This window comes from Halichondria panicea, chromosome 5, assembly GCF_963675165.1.
Source record: "Halichondria panicea chromosome 5, odHalPani1.1, whole genome shotgun sequence".
Classification (NCBI taxonomy): Eukaryota; Metazoa; Porifera; class Demospongiae; order Suberitida; family Halichondriidae; genus Halichondria; species Halichondria panicea.
Window position 1 is genome coordinate 5,837,248 of NC_087381.1, and position 17,615 is coordinate 5,854,862.

General features: G+C 40.9%; 2 protein-coding genes and 2 long non-coding RNA genes across 4 annotated transcripts in view; all 4 read right to left on the bottom strand.

The window, feature by feature from the left end:
• Positions 1–1,228: 1,228 nt before the first annotated feature.
• LOC135335873 (uncharacterized) overlaps positions 1,229–17,615 on the bottom strand; it is a gene marked incomplete in the record, with an annotated part of 28,037 nt that continues 11,650 nt past the window's right edge. Inside the window, 3 exon segments of the mRNA XM_064531502.1 lie at positions 1,229–1,481; positions 1,777–2,118; positions 2,302–2,370. Of these exon segments, the coding sequence (XP_064387572.1) occupies positions 1,473–1,481; positions 1,777–2,118; positions 2,302–2,370 (420 nt within the window).
• Positions 4,747–6,896, bottom strand: LOC135336164 (uncharacterized). Its single transcript, XR_010394781.1, has 3 exons — positions 6,718–6,896; positions 5,260–5,364; positions 4,747–4,758 (listed from the first exon to the last, which is right to left on the bottom strand). It is a non-coding gene; the product is annotated as an uncharacterized LOC135336164 (long non-coding RNA).
• LOC135336039 (serine/threonine-protein phosphatase 6 regulatory ankyrin repeat subunit B-like) lies at positions 7,324–12,278 on the bottom strand. Its single transcript, XM_064531808.1, has 7 exons — positions 12,147–12,278; positions 11,766–11,882; positions 11,326–11,624; positions 8,646–8,747; positions 8,004–8,252; positions 7,746–7,838; positions 7,324–7,654 (listed from the first exon to the last, which is right to left on the bottom strand). The coding sequence occupies exons 2-7, from the start codon at positions 11,768–11,770 to the stop codon at positions 7,521–7,523; spliced, it is 882 nt and encodes a 293-aa protein (XP_064387878.1). The 5' UTR covers positions 11,771–11,882; positions 12,147–12,278; the 3' UTR covers positions 7,324–7,520.
• Positions 12,462–13,519, bottom strand: LOC135336115 (uncharacterized). The gene is made up of 3 exons (XR_010394721.1): positions 13,158–13,519; positions 12,970–13,103; positions 12,462–12,910 (listed from the first exon to the last, which is right to left on the bottom strand). It is a non-coding gene; the product is annotated as an uncharacterized LOC135336115 (long non-coding RNA).

Here is a 17,615-nt window from a genome sequence, read left to right on the forward strand (position 1 = left end):
GACCCTAGATCCTGTCATTGAAGGTTGTCTCTCTCTGCTAATATTATTGAAAACAAGCAGAATGTTGAATGTTTAGGGTAAAGATCCTTAACGCAACAAAAGTTAAACAGATTAGATTCTCGTTGAAAAAATAATTTCATAAAAGCACACACACAATAATTATAACGAACAACAATGTCTATTGTGTTCAATTCAGTACAAGAGTCCTACACATAGCAAATGTGTGAGACAGAAATAATTATTGCAAGAGGAATTAAAAGCTTCTCAAGAAACTTACTTACTTACCGGCTTACTTGTTCACTTACTTAGGCCACTGTTAGTTGCATACTTGTTTCAGATGAGAATACTAGCTCAATCCCGATGAGGGAGGGAGGTCTTCATTACTCATTATCCCATTATTTGATGACGTCATATCCTGTTTTTTTAACTGACGAAAATTCACAAAAGGACGGATTCTGAACATAAAAAGTAATTTAATTTTTTTACACAATGGCTTTTTGGTGCACAATATATGCAACTTGCACATGAATATAATTATTGCGGGCTACATGTATGTATTATACAGATTTGACTGCATTAATGTGTTAATGTACTTTATAGTGAAGTAAGACGTTTCCTTTAATAGGTACATCTTTACCCACCCCACCTCCCCCCTCACACCACACACACACCCACACAAACCTCTCCCTTACACCACACACACACATACACACACCCCACCTCCCCCTCACACCATACACACACAGGCTCTGTTCCCACTTATAATGTGGTGGTGGAATAAACGAAAGATGGTTAAAGAGAAACCAGAAGTGATACCTAGAAGAGACGATTCAGTTCAAGTTAACTGACACACACTTATACACTAACTACACTAGCTCTACTTCATGACCTGTTTGCAAATAATTTTTAGTGCTAATTTGTGTGTCTTGTATTAATTGTTCGTTACGAATATTGGTACAGACTTTGTGATCTAGTGCGCATGATTATTTGATCGAGGGGAGAACCGGTATAATTATTTGCGCAAGAAAAAATAAACCATAATTTATTTCGCAAACTACTTTCCCCAAATTAATTTGTTTAGGTGAAGATCATTAATGCAACAAGACATAAAGAGACTATATTCCATGGATTCTTAAGTATACACACGCAGTAATTAACAAACTGAAATGCTCACATCAGAACAAGAGTCCTAGTGTAACCGAACGATCCAAATTAACTAGTACTGGTAGAAAAATTAAAGCCTACTTTAAAATCAGCTCAAAATTATACTAACAGAACAGTCACAACACCATTAGAACACGAAAACTAATCCTCACAAGAAGAACTAACACTCAGTCTCTTACACTCCACGAGGTCAATCTTGTGACCTCTCTAGTTACTAACCACAAAAATGACAAAAACACACATTACATAACTTAACACAATAACAGTTCAGTTCCAGCATTTCACACCTAGTACATAGCACTCATAGATCACTGGGACTGCATGTAAAGAAAGTATACGTAGTAAAACTCATACATAAATTCCGATTATACCGATATTACGCCCACGTCCGAAATTACGCCCACCCCTACTTTTGAGTGAAAGGTATACACTAGCCTCGGTCCCAGGCCGATTTTTTTTTGAAACAGTTGGCAGCCTAGCTAGAAACAATGAGGCTGGGAACGAGGCTAACTGCACACAAAACATATAATTATACATAATTATACAGTCAAGCTCACATGTCAAATAATATGTTTGAAGGAATGCATGTCACTGTACGTGCAGTAGTTACACCTTTTCTTTCAAGTATTGACAGATCTTGGTAGCAATCTCCTCTTTTCTCAAATCCAATAAGATCTTAATCAGTGCTCTGAATGTTGCTTCGCTGGGTTCGTGACCTCTCCAGATTGACAAACTGTTGATCACTGCCACTTGATTGCTTCTACTTAAATAAGTCTCTCGCCTCACGTCAGCTTGTTCACTGGCAGTCAACTTCAGTGGGTTGAGGTAGAGCTCCACATCATCAAAGTGCATAGCTACTGGAGCAAGGTCGTCTTGTTCAATCTCTCGATCCAACTGCTCGTCAGTGACTCCATACTTGACCATCAACTCATGGAGGCTGGTAGTCCCTGGATCCTATACACATAACATGTTTAGGAAAATAATTATTACTTATAGCTAAACAACCAACAAAGAAAGGTCTGGGGTAAAACTCAACTTTTGTACGTTAAATAAAGAAGTAAATTGGAAGCACTCATTAATGGATCCAAAAGGGCCGGAGATTTGTTAAGATTTTGTACACAGCTATGGACAACGCACCTTTTGCTCATCACCACTGATACTAAACACAGAGGGATCAATATCATCATGAGCCACACCAGCTAGGTCCTGTATCATGTGTATGAAGAATAGACTAGTTTAAATGAAAATTTAATGAGAAAAATAGTATTCATGCATGCATAAGCTATTATCATTCTCATAGTTATATTCCACTCACCAGAGGGTTTCTCCCAGTGAAGACGCTGTACTTGTTGAGAGTCTCCTTCAGGCAGCTGTACGTTCCCTTAGTCTCACTCCTCCACGTCTCAAGGGCCTGGATCACCTCCCGTCTGGGACTGACCAACTGAATGGTGACAATGGAAGGGCTCAGTATTCTTCTGTACATACGACTGTTTCGAACTACTTCATTATGATCTTCATTGTCTGTGTCGGCAATCTGGCTAGCAAAATGGTAAATGAAAGCTTTGGAGATTATTTCGTCTCTCTTGGCATTCTTTTCACTGTGGATACACTGTATGGTGGTTCGATCCAGGCCAGCGTACGGCTCAAACTGTAAGAGACGCTTGAAGGCAAAGGCAACTTGTTGTGTTGATTTCATCATTCTTCTGTTCGAGGAGACAGCTGCTGCAATATCTTTGATGTTAACCAATGGGAGGTCAGAGGGATTTTTCAGAGGATGCTTGACAACTTCATCTGGATCAATCACCGATTCAATCACATTCACATTGCGGCCATAATGTTCAACAGTCTCACGGATTTTGCTCACAATTTTGAAGCGATGAATCAGACCTTCCGGTCGAACTGTGTCACTGCGCATTTTGAGAACAAGAGATTTGCCATTTTCAGCAAGCTCGAGGTGTGCGGTAATCCCATCATCGTTGCACCAGTAGATCCCACTTTTCCACACAGAGCAGAATCTCTGCAGGGAAGGTACATTGTGCAATACTTTGCTGGCAGGGGCAAGACCGAAGGTGAACACTATCCTCAGAATGAGGACCTGAAGGCAGCGAGGATCGAAAAACTCAATATCTTGAGATGTTTCCAATATCCAACCAAAGTGGTACTTTATGTTTTGAGCGTCTTTCCAAACTAGATCTGGTGTTTCGATTCGAATGAGCCCTGGAAAGAAGAGGTATCGAGTGTCAGGCTCAGGAACAGAAGCATCTCTGTCAGTGGAAGAAGCAATCTCTTTCGAAAGGAAATCCAAGACTTGCATGTCCATAATTTCGAAGCACAGCTCTAAATGAGACATGTAGGCTATCAGCATCTCTATGTTGAAGCCACTGAATGCTTTTTGGAATTTCGACAATGGTACCACTCCAGTGCTTGAAGCTAGCTTGCAGTGTTGGCGGAAACTTTCAGGAGCAAACACGGTCCCAGTGACTCTGGACAGAAGCGTTGGTTGGTCAATCACTAAGAAAGACTTCTCTGGAGAGCTGTCATTGCGAAGAAACAAGAGGAGACCTCTTTTATGCAGCTGGTCACAGATCTCTACAAGGTGAGGGACGGTGCTGGGTATGAAAGAAAGAATATCTTTAGTGCGTTGTGACAGATCCTCGTTAAGATCGCTCTTAATTCTTTCATAGACATTTCCCAATGATAAAGCAAGGTCGTCTTTGAAGCTTTCGGCAAGGTAGATGTAAAAGGTGTGAGCATTCAGGCTGATGGTTTCTGGAGAGCGGAGAATAGCGGAGCTCTTCTGAATCTGATTTCTTGCTTTTGTCAAATCATTCGAATCAGCAAAGCGACAATCCATTGGAATAAACTCTTTGAACTCAAACTTCGGGAATTGCTTGATAATGGGGGCAAAGATGTCCTCTTTGGCTCGTGGATCTTCTCCCTTTTCCTTTACCTGATCGGCATGGCTACCAACTACTATCACATGTGCTTTGCCTTTCAGATTGGTGCACTGGTTTTGAACGAGATTCAACCAACGATACATGGAATCAATAATCGCCTGCTCACTTTCTACAAGCTTAGCACAGAGGATAATGATGGGTGGTGAGATTTGAACAGCATTTTCCAAAATGGCACAGTGGCTCGTGTAAAACTCATTCTGACCAGCAAAATCAAAGTAGATGATTCTCCCAAACTCTTTGGTGTATACTTCGTACGGTATGATCCCCACTGTCTTTGCATCGACGCCGTCTACGGGTCTTGCCTTCTGTAGTTTAGACCAAAACCCTTTTGGGCTCAGAATAGACTTCAACAGGGTGCTCTTCCCCACGCCACCATCGCCAATGATGAGCACAGACAGAGGAAGGTGCGGGCGTCGCTTGGAGGAGAGCTTTCCAATGAGCTTGCTGTGTTCCTTGTAGACATTGGCAGCCTTGGCTCCATGTTTTAAGAGGAGCTTTATGATCTTAGGGTCATTGGCCAAATCGAGAGGTGTCTTGCCTTTTTCGTCGGTCACATTCGGATCACAGTAACATTCTACCAAAAGATATTCAACAGCTCTTTGATTTCGATTCCCTTTGACAGAGGCTAGCAGGTAATCTGGAAAACATAAATTTTACATTCATTCCCTGATTGATGACAAATAGCCAGTTGCTACAATAATAGGAGACCATGCACGCATAAGATCGTGACATTCAGTATAATTATATATACACAGAAACAAAATTGTTCCAACTATAATTATATAGTTGTACTATATGGTTGCACCAAAGATCAAAGGCTTCAGTTGTAGTTTATACTATACTTGTACAACCTGTCTGACCACAAGCCACGGTATATGGCAGTTATACCCTAGTGTATAACTGCCATATACCATGGCTTGAGGTCGAACTACATGTACAGCTAGAACTGAATACAGTATCCCACCTTTGCAACAAATTTGACACACTGTTCCAATTCCAGTGACGTCAAACAGTAGTTACTAAACATAGTACATATAGTACAAGCCAGTTAAACTACACCGCCTCGTGGTTTATCAGATCACTCTCACGTGTAAATAAAAAATATACAATTCGAGGCCATTGTTTAACTATAACTTACCATTTGTAGCACAGCCATGTGTGATGACGAGATACTTAATTATTTCCAAGTGTCCATTAGCACAGGCCAGAGAGAGTGGGGTGTCTCCAGCCTTGTTGACTGTACCTGCACACACCAAGAGTGTACTGAGTGATGCAACTTGGAGATGGACTGATATTACTCAATATCAAAATAAGGTACACAGAGCTTTCAAATAAAACGTCTGGTTTAATTTGCGGTGCCTGATAGAGTAAAGCACATCAAAGAACATACCGTAAACCCTCGCGAAAATACGCCCACCCTTTTCTGCAAGAAGTCTAGCCTTATTAGGGGACTGGGCGTTTAATCGCGAACGGCGAGTTTTCATTCGAATATTGAGTGAAAATACCCTTGTGCAAGAACTTCGAGCAAAAGGGGGGATGGGCGTTTATTCAAGATGGGCTTATTTTAGCGAGGCTATACTCAGGAGCATTAAGGACTGTCCAAATTAAAATGACAAGGAATTTTATTATAATGAGATTCATACACATGGCGTCATTGCATTGGGATTTTTATCACATGCGTGGGTGGAAAACGTCTGCAATTACTAGTGGGGGTGGAGCTTCGGTCACATGGACACTGTACTTAACTTACTGAAGTTGACCGTAGCTATAGTTGATCGAGTAAAACCCTGAAAACGGATTTGTTGTAGGCTACCTAGTAGTATTAAAGGCCTTAGCTAGATAGTAGACAACTTGTTTCCTGCTGCGCAAGACAGAGTGCAGCCAAACAAGAAAGTTATGAGCAGGGACAATTCAGGTAAATCTTAGCATGTTGTTTGTGTAGACCATGATTATCTATATGAATTTGCTCTTGCGCAGCAGGATTTCATCAGTATAATTATGATATGTACATCAGGATTCCAGGATCTAACTTAGCTGGAACAAAATACTTTTTGTTTTACAAGGAAATTTCATGTTAATTGGTCACATGATCTTTATTTTCATTTAAAATTACTCTGCGCACTTAATGCCCGGGTCAAAGTCTGAATACCAAAATTTAACACAATGTTCATACTGCTGTATTGTTTGCAACATACTATTTATGCTACATCAAGATGATCCAAAATGAAGCTCAATGTTTTCTTTTTCCAAAAAACTAATTAGCTTAATTCAATTATGCTAATTAGCCCCATAAATAGTGATGACATCATGCCACTTTTAGTAAGAAAACTGCAAAAAGCGGCCATGAAGATGCTAAGATCAAGCTTCAAAAACAAGGCTAGATGAACAACTCATTGCTAGGTACTAGTATCATAAATGGGAAGAGTAACAGTTACTGTATTCTTGAGATACACAACATAGCCTACCTCTAGGGTGGCTGCCAGAGCTAAAGAAGCCAGTATAGCTAAGGCAATTTTGCACATATTGACTTCCCACTTAAGAAACATAATCATGACAACATACTCTATCTTTTGAGGGCCTAAACAGCTACTCTTACCTTGCTTAAGCCAGCTGCTTTTGTTGCTAAAGATATTACTTCTAGCAGCTAGCTATAGGCAAACACATTGACTCATGACGTCACATGCACTGATAAAAATTATGAATCTCATTAATACTACATAATATACACAATCTTGGGTAATGAATAAAATTAATGCCAACATGTGCAATTACCGTATATCTTCTAATTTATCGGACACTTCTAATTACCCGGACACTCTTTTGGGAAATTTTCGTTGTTCTAATACAACGGACACTCCAGTACTTTAATATTACATTTGTTCTAAATATCCGGACAATACCTTGAAAAGTTGAGCTACCATTCATAGACGGCAAGTAAGACTTAGAGTGCTGCAGTTAGATAGCCTTTGAGTAGCTAGTTTTAGATAGCTAGTGCAACTATTCAGTCGTACCCTGTTCTATTAAACTTAGCTAGCTCGCATGCAGCTGCTTGCTTGTTCTAATTATTCCGGACACTTCGCATGCTCTATAAAAGTCTGTTCCAATTATACCCGGACAATTTCCAAAATAATTATTTTTTGCTGTCCGATAAATTAGAAGATATACGGTACTATGTTTAATATTGAATACTTTTTGATGTATGTGACGTTGGCTAATTTTGATTATGGACGTGCCTTAATACCTCTGAGTACAATAAAAAAACACTGAGTGGCATACTGAGCATATATACGGTTCCTTTTTCACATTCTGAGTGGCTAGTGAAACAGAGTGCAATAAAATTACATATACAGTATGCATGATGATCAAGAGATAAGAGACTACGACATGTACCCCTACCCCCTACTGATACACAAAAATGATGAACGTACTTCTAGGATCACAATGATGCTCGTTCACAAGGTACTTGACTGTATCCAAGTGGCCATTAGCACAGGCCAGAGAGAGTGGGGTGAAAGCAGCCATGTTGACTATACCTGCAAGCGCAATTGTTGTTTGATTAACATCAATCAAAATTAATAATTTTTATGAATCACTGACTATCATAATAATAGAACTTAGAGGCACCTTTTGGATTGAGGCCCACTGTTTCCACAAGATACTTAACCCAGTCCAGCCAGCCATATAATACACCCACTGACAGAGCACTCTCACCTTCCCCTGCAGTTTATGGCATAAGTACCATTCAGTATAGTACAGTACACATAATGTGTATAGCAAAAAAAGGACTTTCCATCTAGTGTACCACATTGTTTCTACAGCGATTTTATACTAACAAGAAAATGATCGCACTAGTAAATTTAACAGAAGCAGTCATTTGCTGACCTTGCTGAGTGCACACACTCTCTGCCAACTTGTACTCTCCAATCCTCACTAGAGATTCCACAATATCCTTCCACTGCATTTCAATACTCTTGATTTTGGCTGCCTGAAGAGTTGTTGCTGTGGGATGTTGGCTCTTCTTTATGGTTTGAAGTTGGTCATTGCCCAATCCCAAGCAAGCACCAAGTTGAAGCCATTGATCACATTCCAGCTGACTCAGCTGTTCCAGTGTTGGGTAAGAGGACAGAGGATCTACATAATAATATTATAATGTTGAGGAGTCATATCTGTGAGATTTAGAAGCCAATGACACTCCATGCATGTACTGTAGTATCCAGTGCACTGAGCAGTCTCTGAGGCATGTACTTGTAGGTGAGACTTAGAAGCCAAAGAGACTCCTGTAATAATTATCGAGGGGGCCCTGCATACAAATAGTCCCTAAGGCATGTCATTGCACGTCTAGCACACATCTGTGGAATTGCACTGTACATAGGTTATAGGACTACGTACACTTGCATGTATTGATTCTGTTATATATGGACTATGCACGATATCACACGGAAACCACCGATGCTGTACTGACCATGCAACTCACTATAGATACTTATACTGACTACTTTGTACAACAGCTGATGGCCAACTCACCTCTAGGTCCAGGCTGGAACCCCTCTACATAGTCAGCCAAGGCACGGTGCCCAGTATTTCTAGCCACATCAGTAGCAATCCGTCCATTAAGGTCCTTGATATCTGCATGGTTGGGTTGAACAGGAGCTGATCATGAACTGGCCGTATAGTGCATGTGTGCTAGCAAATGAGGCGATAATTATCATAAAACATACCAGGATTACAAGAAGTGGAGTAAGCAACTACTATATATATATAGCCTCGAGCCGAGTTTTCGCTTTTATAACGGTTAGGCAAACAACTATATAGGCCTGGTACTAGTTGTCTGCGCATGCGTCAGTCGTTTGTCAGATTCTCGTTCACTTTCGTGACATTTATATTCGTGTACTATCGTGTACTAGAAGTCAGTTCCCGTTTATCATTATTGGAATCGATTGGAATGGCTGTTAGCTGAAGCTTCTATCTTCTCTGAAGCTTAGACTGAGCAACAATTAAGGGAAGAGGTATAAAGCTCAGATATTTTTGCGTGGGCCCTATGCTATCAAGTCTTGTTGGCAAGATCTAGGTAGACTATAGTTTTACCATTGATCTACTTTTAATATGGTGTGTGAGCTATAGAGAACTTGGTGCTGCCATCATCAGCTTGTCGACAATGACACTATAACCTGTTTAATACGAGAAATTTAATATGTAGATCTACACGTGCTTATAATGTCTACTTCTCTGCACAGCGGGAGCAATGGCTAATATCCAGCTATCCCGACAGTGCTCCTCTTGGCTATACTATAACGGACGAGACTGGACAGTTAGAGGTAACGGTTTAACCGTCTTTTGTTTCTTTTTAATCTTATCCTATACTCACTGGACTGGAGTATATATATGATCTGCTTGTTCGAGCATTGCTGGGTAGCTCAGAGGTATCAAGAGAATGTACGTTTTCTCAAACTGAGTTTATACGAGTATAGGGGCCTAGAATGAGAGAGGTCCAGCAGCCTTCTTGAAACGTAATTTGAACGCATTCAATCATCCTGAAGTTACCTTGGGTCACTATAATCGTGCTGCAGCACAACTGGAAACTCCCCAGGCCCTTGTGAAGCAGCTCCCTATGTGCATTTTTTGTGTATACTCACTCTGCATGTGCATTTTCTATGTCAATAATTATTATAAATATTTTTGCCGATCACAAATACAATGAAAATTTGACGCATACGCAGACAACTAGTACCAGGCCTAGTTGTTTGCCTATAACCGTTACAAAAGCGAAAACTTGGCCTGGGATCGAGGCTACTATATATATACAGCCAGGAGTGTCTGAAGAGGAGTATTCAACTGTAGCAGTTGTAGTGTAAACCATGTTACGGTACAAGTATGTCATACCACGTCACTATCAGACCTCATCTTAAGTGGTGCGTAGGTGTAGTGGTTAATTAGTTAAAAATGATATCAGCATACACGCATGTGGTTTGCAGGGTTCTAGCTAGCAGAAAAATAAAGGGGGGGGGATACGCTGACAAAGCACAATGATAAAAATGATGAGCAGACTGAGAGAAATACCTAGTCAGTCCTCAACACAGTAACTTTAGTAGCAGCTCTACTGGACTCATATTGATTACATGAACTAGAAAGCTAGCTATACTAGAAGTCTGTTAGCAAAAAAAAAAAAAAAAAAAAATTATAGCTACCATGTGGTCATTATAAGGGTGTGTGTGCACACGAGATCAACTTTCATGAGATCAACTCCCACGAGATCAATTCTTACCAGAGCAACTTTGCATGAGGTCAATTGTTAGTAGGTCAACTCTCATAGAATCAACTTTTCATAGGATCAACTTCATGTGATCAACTCAGTTTTACAAAAAACCGCTACACTTCCAAATTTTACAATTAAGATGCTTGATGCTGGTAAATAATGATTTTTGTGAAACTATAAATGCCATGAGAGAAGTTTAAAGCACATACATGATAAATATATTGGTGTATCAATCTGTATGACAAGCATCAATCTTCAAAATATCTTTCAGTGGAAGCTCTGAGCGATCATCAAGTTACTAGAAACAACACAAACTAGTAGTCATTTTATGCTTCCAAAAATACTTCTAGCTCCGTGTTCTTGCTCTTATAGGATACTTCTTACCATTCTGGAGGGCTACACGAAGCCAGAAAACTCTCACAAACAAAAACATGTACTTAAAATGGCTGACAGAGCCAAGGAAAACAGCCTCTTGTGAGCTTTCAGTAAAAATATCTCTTCGTGTGGCCCTGCATATACTTCAGCTACAGTAGACTGCACCTAAGCTGTCTATTAAAAATGTCTAAAAATGACTATTGCGTTTTAGCTGGACTTCCAGCTTATTCTAGCTGGAAAAGATTACTAGATCTAGCTCATGAATAATTAATAAGCAAACGGTTTACCGTAACCTTAAGAGGGCGTCCAATAATTGAAGCAGGGCACCATGCCCCCTTAATGCCCTTTTAACGAGAACCCTGGTTTGTACCTATACCTCCAGCCCACATTTAATTTTATTCATGGCTAACAGTTTACACAACTACAAGTGTTAGTGACGGATTCAGTCCGAGATATAGAATGGAATGTGCGAGGGAGTCGCATACTCCTCTTCATACACTCAAATGTGTTGTTGTCTTACTCTGTCACACTATGTCATATACAGAATACATACAGACACGCTGCACTCAGGCTCACCTGTGGGATAGTAGTTCTCCAGTAACAGTTTAGCAGTGGCTTTACTGTTGCGAGAACATGCCCAGTGTAAGGGGGTCCAACCATTGTTATCCGTAGCAGCTACAATGGCTCCAAACTTGATAAGTAATTCTGTACAGTGGGGATGGTTAGAAGCACATGCCTTGTGTAGTGGAGTGCGTCCATCCCGTTCTCTAGTGTAGTAGTCACTGTTGGGTGGAGCTCCTTTTTGTAGCAGCTCAAGCACTTCTTGGTTATGGCCATTATAACAAGCCCACCATAATTGTTCAAGAAGGTTGTCACTATGGGGAGATAAGACGAGTGCAACCATCATTGATTAGAATGTGCGTGTGTGCGATACAATTTTGTGGTAATATTTACAATAATTATAGTGATAATAATAAATAGCTGACATAAACAGTGAAACAACAGTATGTACTAACCTCATTTCAGGAAGTGACTTGCTCTCTGTAACCTCACTTCCGGTTGCTTACTCAAGGCTTGCATATGATCAGTAGTAGCCACAGCTTTAGTGATAGTAACAACAATACTCTCAACTTCTGCAACAAAGTTGTGTTGAAAGACTCAAGGGGAAGGATTGGTGGGCAAGTTCATAATTATGACAATGCCAACGATAATAATCTCCTATAATGCTAGGTATACAGTATCATATAAGCAGCAGGTATACATATACTGAATGTACATGCACCAGTGCAGTAGACTATATAGCTGATTTTCCCACTTGTCAACCAACTCATTGACAACCCCCATGATAGATTATGTTAACAATAATTTTATAGTAACTGAAAAATTCTCTTATGTACCTGTTCTTGAATAGAGTATACACTGATGTAGCTTATCACCAACTCTACTAGATAGAACTATACTCAACACTCACGCTGACAGTTCTGAATAGGCCCTGGCAAATTATGCCGGTGTCATAAAATTTTAGGCCCCCCATGAGATTGGCCCCCCCGGGGCTAGAATTTTAACATTTTAGGCCCCCCATTAACAGCGCAACAGCGGTAACATTATTAGCCTCGATCCCAGGCCGATCCGTCTCTAATTGAACGCTAGGTCGCCTCCTCGGCCTGGTATTGATTGTATCTGGGCGTGACCGGAAACTGGTAAGTATCAGCTATGACTGTAAAATCTTCAGTTTATCACAGTTGGCTAAAAATACAGCGATATAATGATATAATGACACTAGAAATTAATACTGTGCACAGCAGTACTGCGTCCATAATAAAATGCAGATGTTTAGAAGCGAAGATCTCAAACAAGAGCTTCCAGAAAGACTTAATAAATACTGCGTTGGATATGCCTGCTAAGCCTTCAGGTGGCATAACAAAGATTGTGTGTTCACAGTGCATCAAGAGACAGTAGAATCCTGACGTCACTGGTCAGGATAGCAACCACAAGTGTTGAAAGAGCCATTCCACGTCCGTAGTTTTAGTGCAGGTAGTTCTATAAGATCGGACCCTTGGGAAGGACACGAGTGGCACTGGGGCATCCTCTTTCAATTAGTTCACACCCATCAGCTAGGAGGAGTACGACGGGGGTTGGAGGGGAAGGTTCCATTTTGCTCCTGTATACAAATTAGTATGAACTTAAATTCACCATTCCACTATACATTTTGTAACTCACAGTGATGGTCCACACAAACTAGCCACGATCCCAGGCCGCACTTCCTTGAAGGCCGGTGAAGGAGGCTAACACAACACCAGTGTCAGTGCCGTAATGTCATATCTTGATCCAGATACCAAGGATTGGGCTATAGGCTATAGTGTACAATTTCCAATGATGAAAGGGGATTATTGATTTATATCGCTCACCTTGACAATACATCCCAGGCCCAGCCACTTGTGGACACCCCTGAGCATAGTATACAAGAGATCGATGGCCAGAGTCTGAGGATAGACTCTACCAAGTGTATCTGGCAATCAATGGTCTAATCAAGCGCTTGTATTAAATTGTGTAGTCAATCAAAGGTAGCCACTGATAGCAGAAACTTGAGAACCTAGGTCTGTTCTTTCACAAGAGTGATGCTCCTTCTTCCTTCGCACAAGACAGCTCCTCACACTCTAGCTAGCTAAGCCTATATCTATGACAAACTAAAAGAATAGACCTATGACACAGAGTTCTTTGTGATTTAACGGTGATTTTACGGAGTAAGTATGCTTACATACACGTACTATTAGTGTTCTATTCGCTCCACCTTGCTCAGGTATTCGCTCTTTTTTAGCGAATACCTGAGCAACCACAGCAACCACAGCACATGCCCAGATACACGCCCAGATACAATCAATACCAGGCCGAGGAGGCGACCTAGCGTTCAATTAGAGACAGATCGGCCTGGGATCGAGGCTATAACATTATGTGACAGTGCATTCTCAAAATACACCAATACAGTCTTCTATGGTCTTCACAGTCTATGCAGTGCCAGTTACTGAATGCAGCTCTCCTTATACACACACATTTCATTCATATACAGTAGTATACCACTGGTCTCACAGCCATCACACTGCACCATGTCATTCTATTATTATTATTATTATTATTATTATTATTAAGACTTTACAGCCTGTAACGTGAATGATATAAAAACAAGTAATTGTTGTAGCAAAGACTATAGCTGACAGACTGTGCCGCATTGAGCGACACAGCTGGATAATTTAATGATTACATGTGAAGCTAGCTATAATTACGTGTGTAGCATCTGTTGCATGGGCACATTAAGTGGTAGGTACATGGGATGTCAGAGACAAAGTTTTGTTTGAAGTGCTCCCAGAAGTAATGGTGGAGTGTATTCTTTGTTGAAGTTAGTGGTGCGCTGATATCCATCAGCATAGTGGGCATCAAGTTCCATAACCTTGTGATACGATTGAGGTAGAAGTGTCTGCTTGCGCTGTAGTGATTGGCTTGTACAGTGAGTTTGTTGTTGCAACTGAAGCGGGTGCGACCAGTAACGAATTTGATGTGATCTCTTATGTTGAAGTTGTCCGAGGGTTCCTTTAGTGACTTTACTAGAAACATTATGTCCTGTATTTCAAACCAGTACATTAGAGGTAGTAGCTTCAAATCGGACAGCCTTGATCTGTATGAGCTTGAGTAATCATTGAGTATGAATTTGGTGGCTCTCCTCTGGATTCTTTCTAGTTTTTGAATGTCCTTGATCAAATTTGGTCTCCAGACTTGGGAGCAGTAGGTGACCTGGGATCTAACTAGGGTTATATATAACGATTTTTTTGTGCTGGTTTCTGATTTCATTGAAATCGTCCGTCGGATGAGGTTAAGAGCTCGGTAGGCCTTAGACGATATGAGGTTATAATGCAGTGACCAGGAGAGGTTGTTGGCTATGCACAAGCCTAGGTCTTTTTCTTTTGTAGCAAAGTTAAGGTGAGAATTGTGGATTGAGTAGAGTGTATTAGGGTTGTCTTCGTGCCAGCTAGGATGAGTTATGCGCAGCACATTACATTTTCCTTCATTGAGTTGCATGTTCCAAGTAGTGCACCAGGATGACAACTGGTTGATGTCTGTTTGTAATTCCAATTGGTCTTCCGTAGAAGTGATGCACTTTACTAGCTTTGTGTCGTCCGCAAATAGAAATGGATTGGCAGATGAGATGCACTCTGGTAGGTCATTGATAAAAATAATAAATAACAGTGGGCCTAGGATGCTTCCTTGCGGAACTCCTGACATAACTGGTAAGTAGTTGGATGGAGTATTAATAACACTTGTGAAGTGTATCCTGTCATGTAGGTACGATTTAAACCACAGCCAAAGAGGGCCTGTGATGCCTGTCTTCCAAAGCTTTAGCAACAGCTCATTGTGTGGGACCGTGTCGAAAGCTTTCTTAAAATCTAGGTAGATGACATCTGTAGGTTTTCGGTTTTCTATGTTGTCAAAAACTTGGGAAAAGAATAGGATTAATTGAGAAAGACATGATCGGTTTCTTAGGAACCCGAATTGTTGGCATGTTATCTTTGGTCTCACGAATGTAATAATTTTCTTGTAGATGATAGATTCAAAGACTTTGGATATAATTGGGAGAAGAGAGATGGGCCAAAAGTTTTCTACAAGATGGGGGTCGCCCTTCTTTGGGATTGGGCAGATTTTGTGGACCTTCCAGTGGGGTGGGAAAGTATGTGAAGATAGGCTAGAATTGAAAATGTGTGTGACTGATCTTGTGAGAGCGGTAGCACAGCATTTGAGGGTTGACGCATTTATATTATCGTGGCCTGGTGACTTTGTTGTGTCTAGTGAGGTGAGGGTTTCGTACACCTCAGACTCTTCTATAGAGATAGAGCTCAGTTGATAAGTGGGGGAGGGCATTTTGTCCCATGGAGGAAGTGTATAGTCACTTCTTGTGAATGTCGAGTTAAAGTATTTGTTGAAAATTTCAGCATATATAAATCAGGCCTCGTGCAGCACGAAGCACATAGGTGCCAACTGTCCCGAATTGGTCAGGACTGTCCAAGATTACCCTTGTCCCGAAAGAAAACTGCTATTGTGATTCCACCATGATACAACAGTTTCTCTCTTGACTTCTATCTGTGATTCCACATTACTTGAGAGCTGAGCCAGTGATGCTATTGGAGCATCCCCACAACAATTTACATCTTCTATGTATAGGAAAACATGGAGGAAGATATGAATTGTTGTCTTTGCACTGAAATTGTGTGTTTTATTATAGATCTATGGCTTTATACTTTTTTGTCCTGAAATTTGGCTGAGAAAGTAAGCACGAAGTTGCAAATATGGCGATATAGCTATGCAACAACATCAATTGTCTTACAGGCAGATCCAATATTGCAGAGCTGCATCAAAGCATTTAACTCTTATAGGTAAAGCATGAAAGGTAAATCTTCCTTCACTTTGAATTCCATGATAGAATAATAATGCAAACATTTTTGCTACTTTGATACTGCATGCATGCAGTCTCTTTGATGCTTTGTCAACTAATAGAGCTAACCTTACCATATTATTATATCTCTTTGACTTCGTTCTATTGTGCAGAAAAGGATAGCAGAAGAGGGGGGCCTAATCTCACAGTGGGGGCCTAGAATGTTAACAGAGTTTGGACCCCCTGGGGGGCCTAAACTGTTAACATTCTAGGCCCGGGGGCCCAAAATTTTTAAATTCTAGGCCCGGGGGGGCCTAAACATGGGGGGGCCCAAAATTGTCGGTGTAGAAGCAATATCCCTTTCCCGGTCAGCCGCACACAATCTGGAACCTGGAACAGTTCATCACTTTAGTTTGCATCTGAGCCCAACCCACCAAAATTAATTAGCTTGATGTTATCGCCGCCCCCAATGAAGTAGCTATGGCTTGTAGAGATGGGCGTGGGTCAATGGTTGTGCACAAACTAACCATCGATTTTATGCCTTGCTGCTGCCTCGATGGAAGTATTTGTGGCCTTTAAAAGCTGCACTCTGGTCAACTAAGCTGCTTAGCAAGCATGTAGACTATTGTAGAGCTTGTGTCCACTTGTGAAGTGCCTGTGTACACAAATGGCTTGCTGCTTCCTCTTTGAAAATATTCTATGGCTACCAAGATAGTCCAGAGGGTCTACCAATGGATACTACTCAGTCCTACATGCTGTATAGCTTGTTGTGTCCTAATTGAACAGCTCAGCAGAACTTCAAAGGATAATGGGTTCATGACACTATCCAATCTGCCACAGAATCCAATATCATGCAACATTCACAAGTTGATAACACGCTCCCTCCCAGATTGTTGTTGTCAACAGTAAAGGGATATGGCCCCCCCTTATTTTGGGGTGTAAGGGGGGGGGCCCCATTGCACTAGCGGTTACGCCCCCCTTAGTGATTATAGGGCCCCCTCTAGAGAAGTCTATTCTGAGCAGTGGAGTCAAGCCAGCACAACAGTAATAGGAGGTTGAGTTGAGAATCAATGGCTATAATGTTTATGTAGATCTAAACTCCAATACAGAATATATTACTAGCCTATAATCTGTGCTGCTTGGTCACTGACGATAACAGTATAAGGCAGCCATAATTATGTGTAAACTAAGGCCTGCGTTACAGTGTGGCAGCACATAGCCATTGTATACACAGCACATGCATGCATGCATTCATATAGGCTGAGCATATACTACTGAGAATACAAGCAGCAGCCGCAGCCCATGCACTTTGTTATCAAGAACTTTTCCTGGTGAAGTTGAGAATAAACTGCAAATCAAAGAGCAAGAAATTGTGGAGGATGCATGGTAGTCAGCCATGCACCTGTGGACACACTTGTTCTTTTTTCCATGTGTGTTTTATTACCTC